The 4,712-nt window shown below is 45.1% G+C and overlaps 1 protein-coding gene across 1 annotated transcript; it reads right to left on the bottom strand.

The window, feature by feature from the left end:
• Positions 1-150: 150 nt before the first annotated feature.
• On the bottom strand, positions 151-2,301 carry olah (oleoyl-ACP hydrolase; the record flags this gene model as incomplete). Its single annotated transcript, XM_037693524.1, is given in 2 exon segments — positions 151-289; positions 2,061-2,301. Coding segments are annotated over 2 exon segments (269 nt in total), but the record flags the coding sequence as incomplete, so codon positions are not given.
• Between the last annotated feature and the right edge of the window lie 2,411 nt (positions 2,302-4,712).

Here is a 4,712-nt window from a genome sequence, read left to right on the forward strand (position 1 = left end):
GACGTAATCAGATTATTTTAAACTGAAAGACGTAATCAGATTATTTTGTATCGATAAAGTGATCAAATACTGACGGATCACAGCCACAAACAAACAAACAAACAAACAAACGTGTAATCTGCAGTTGGGCTTTGGTTCCGCTCGGCGTACCTGTGACCAAACAGAGCGAACGGTTTGTCTCTCAGCAGCGGCAGCAGCGCAGCGACAACTTCGTCCACGAGCTGCTGCATGTTCTCGAAGAACGGTTCTCCGGCTCGGCTCTCCCTGCCCGGGAGTCGCACCGCCAGCACTGAGGAGGAACAGAACCCAGAACCAGAACCATCAGGCACAGATCAGCTCGCACCTCCATGAGAACGGTTCTGTTGCGTTCTGGAGCTGTGTGCCAACACAACGCCAAGATGGAAGGACATCAGCAATGACCTCAGAGAAGCAACTTTTTCCTTAAAGACCCGACGTTCTTGCATCTGAAACAGCTTCTTATGGTCCGGTCTCACAGATCCACGACCCGCTTCTGCTCCACTCGAGTCGTGGGTTTTCATTAAACCTGAGCCCCGCCTCCATGTGGGCGGGGTCAGCGTGGACAGCAGCACAACACGAGCGAAAAAGTCACGGAAAGTGCCGAAGTCTCACCGGCTCCGACACGGGTTTTAAAAACGCCGTGATCGAGCCGACCTGCGCACGTCGCCACGTTCAGGCTCTCAGCAGAGCGGGCCTTGAGAACCCCAACGGGCCTTCAGAACCCGAACGGGCCTTCAGAACCCGAACGGGCCATCAGAACCCGAACGGGCCATCAGAACCTGCAGGACCTTTATTATGAAAGGTGCAGGTCCAACGCTGAGAAGATGCTGAAACAACTCAACCCCCCCGGACATGCACTGCTCTACCTGCTGCCATCAGGCTGAAGGTTTCTCTGCCTGAGAGCGAACACAGAGAGGAGCAGCAGCAGGAGGAGCAGCAGGAGGAGGAGCAGCAGGAGCAGCAGCAGGAGGAGCAGCAGGAGGAGCAGCAGCAGGAGGAGGAGAAGCAGGAGGAGCAGCAGGAGGAGGAGCAGCAGCAGCAGGAGTAGCAGCAGGAGCAGCAGCAGCAGGAGGAGCAGCAGCAGGAGGAGCAGCAGGAGCAGCAGCAGGAGCTTCTTCCCTCAGACCTGCTGACTCTGAGCAGTAAAGTGTCAGATTTGCATCACATCCTGTTTGGGTTTGATTTGACTTTATTTTGTTTCTGCTTCGTCTCGACACATTTTCTGATCTAAGAAAACTTTTCTTGTGATTGTGACAAACGTTGATCTTTTCCAGCTACTGGATTAGAACCAGTTGTGTGGTTTCAACTGGCTGTGGCGGCCATCTTAAACAGGACTGTTCCAAATGTTGATCGACTCCCTGAGACTTTCATTAAAATCGATCCACTGAATCAGGAGATATTTTACTAACAGACAAGTTTCTGTCTGAGTTGATATTTTTAACAAACTGATGTCAAAACTTTAGTTTGGCTTTTTGAACTTTTTCTTTTAATTAAGTGTAAACAACTTTAAAATAGAAACAAATGATCAGACTCGAGTATAAAAATAATAATCCTGTTTATTTTTATTTTTTGTAACTAGACATTGTTAAAACTAAGCAAAAGTAATTAAAGGTTTAAACTTTTAAATCAAATTCACCTTAACTTAGGAAGTGTTTTATATCTCAGCGGTCTGAGTCTAAACTATAAATTACTCTTCAGAATTTAGGACATTTGTTTCTGTCTCAGGTCGTTTGAACATTTTCTGGTAAAAATCAGTTTTGTTGGTCCGGTTCTTTGTCGTGCTCTTATTTTGAAGGACAGAGCCCTGTCAGACTTCCTGTGAGACGGAACCAAGATGTCACGTGACCCACAGGTGCGTTACCTTCGATTAATTAATTTATTCAATTTATTTTACGAAAACTTGATTGATCAGAACAAGTACAAACGAGTGTGGCAGTTCACAGTAGCAGACTCAGAGATGGAAACATCAAAGAAAACCGATTTAAATAAAATCAGGTTAAATCAATAAACAACAACAAGGGGGTGTATTTTAGGATCGGTACCTTCAATGGAGCTGTTCAGGACGTTTCCCCAGCGCGAGTAATGGATGGAGCCTCCACCCGCCCACGGGAAGCAGATCAGCCTGACCGCAGCTTCCGGTCTCCACCGGAAGCAGCTGATCACCTTCTCCATCCCGACAGGAAGCAGCTGATCCAGATGTTTATCTTTTCATAAATAAAACTACAACCTGTCCTCAGAAAGTCCTGACTGTTGCTCCACCAGCTGCTCCTGTCCTGCTCCGTTTCTTCTGTGGCTCCTGGTCTGACAGAGGAGGCAGGAGACACCATCAGGCTGGAGGAGGAACTCCATCAGGAGGAACTCCATCAGGAGGAGGCAGCTGCTACAGCTCAGCTGCTGCTGCAGAGCTGAGAAACAGACAAGTTTTAAAGTCTGAAGCTGGGAGATGAACTTTTGACACGTCTACAACAGAATAACTGGATCAACTTGTGAAAACAGCGTGAACTCTAAATAGCTGCTGAAGTAGCTGAAAGTAAGCTACAGCTAAAAAAATAACAAAAGCTTAAAGTGCCAAAACATTAGCTAAAAGCTAAAGGTAGTGAACGGCTAACTTAAAGCTAAATTTAAGAAAACGTGAGCTAGAAGATAAGCAGTAAAACAAGCAGCAAAAGGCAACTAAAAGCTAAAAGCAGCCTAAAATGTAGGCGAAGTGTAGCTTAGAGCTCATTGCTGTAGAACACAGCTAGATGCTAATGATAGCAAAAGCTAAAAGTAACAAATAGAGCAACAACTAATAACAGTAATAAGAAAACAGGATTTTAATGAGGTTTCATGTTTTCATGCAGGACTCTGACGTCACGTGCGCAGCAGAACTGACGGGAGCTCCGCTTCCACGCGACCTTTTTTTATTCTTGTTGATTTTATTTGAACTTTTTTTTACACGTGCGCTGCACACCCACGCCACGGGTTAGTTCCCGGTACTGTTGACCTTGTGTTGATTTTACAGAAGACAAATAAACCAAACCTGACTGCATGAATTTTTCAGAAAATGCTGCTGATCTCATGCTGCTGATTATCCCATGCTCTGTATTCATTCATACCTTCTTCTCACCACGGACTCGTGTTCGGCTGCTGTTGTTTCACCGTATTGTTGTGCAATATTAGTGTCTAACGTATAGCTAAGTTTTAAATCATATTTATTTGATAGATTCCAATTTGTAAATGTAAATAATGAATCTTCATCAGGGCAGCACGGTGGCGCAACTGGTAGAGCTCAGCGAGAAGGTTGCTGGTTCAAATCCTGGTCCAGGGGCCTTTCTGGGTGTAGTTTGCATGTTCTCTCTGTGGGTTTTCTCCGGGTGCTCTCTGGTTTCCTCCCACAGACCAAAAACATGCATGTTAGGCTGATGGTAACTCTGAATTGTCTCTAGGTGTCCCTGTGATGGACTGGGGATCTGTCCAGGTGTCCCCTGTCCCTCGCACAGTGATGGCTGGACATGGGCACCGGCGACCCCCGTGACCCAAAATGGAAGAAGCGGGTTAAAGATGATGGACTTCTAACCTACAAAGCTCTCAACAACCTAGCTCCATCTTATTCATTCATTCAACCTTTATTTCTACAGGTTAGTCCCATTGAGCCTCGAGGACTCTTTTAAAACGGAGACCTGGTTTGAACAAAGAGTGATGACAACAACGACAACAACGACAACAATAAACAGTTATAAAAGAGGCATAGAGATTTTTTTCTTTTTAATACAAATAAGATGGCAAAAAAAACAGCTAGATTCTAAGGCAAACGTAGAAATCTAAAAACAGGAACATGTCAGCATTGGTCCCTGCCAGGAGTCCAACAGATTCTTAAAGACACTTAGAGAGGTCAAAGGTCGAGAGCTTCAGATCTTTTTACAAGATATTCCAGGAAACAGGAGCGGAATAGGAGAAGGTCCTTTTGTCTAGTTCAGTCCTCACTGAGGGAACACTGCAGGTAATGATGTCCTGAGAGCACACGCTGTAACTGCACTCACACAGAGACATGTAGGAGGAGATGTATGAAGGCAGCAGACCAGGAAGTGATTTAAAGATGAAAATGTACCAGTGGGAGAGTCTGTGTGAAGTTAATGGTGACCAGTTAACCAGTGAATACTGGGTGCAGTGGTGGGTACGATAGTTACAGATAGACAGCATCCATCTTATATTACAGATCTTATTGTTCCATATTTTCCTAACAGAGCACTTTGCTCTCAGACTGCAGGTTTACTTGTGGTTCCTAGAGTTTCCAAAAACAGAATGGGAGGAAGATCTTTCAGTTCTCAGGCTCCTCTCTTGTGGAACCAACTTCCAGTTTCTGTCCATGAGGCTGACACATTGTCCAGTTTGAAGACTGGGTATGATAAATCCTATAGTTAGGGTTGGTTTGGGTTTCCTGAGCTGTCCCTTAGTTATTGCTGCTATAGGCTTAGACTGCTGGAGGACAAACTGACCACATTTCCTCAAATTAATAGTTTGTATTTGTAATTATTTATATCTGAACATGTTTTTTGTCTTTCCTCCTGTAGAAAGTTCACCTGGACCTGTCATTCTGTCTGTCTCTACTTCCTGTCCTCTGTGTCTCTACTTCCTGTCCTCTCTGTTTCTACTTCCTGTCCTCTGTGTCTCTACTTCCTGTCCTCTCTGTTTCTACTTCCTGTCCTCTCTGT

This window comes from Nematolebias whitei, chromosome 19, assembly GCF_014905685.2.
Source record: "Nematolebias whitei isolate Nwh7 chromosome 19, NemWhi1, whole genome shotgun sequence".
In the NCBI taxonomy this organism is placed as follows: domain Eukaryota; kingdom Metazoa; phylum Chordata; class Actinopteri; order Cyprinodontiformes; family Rivulidae; genus Nematolebias; species Nematolebias whitei.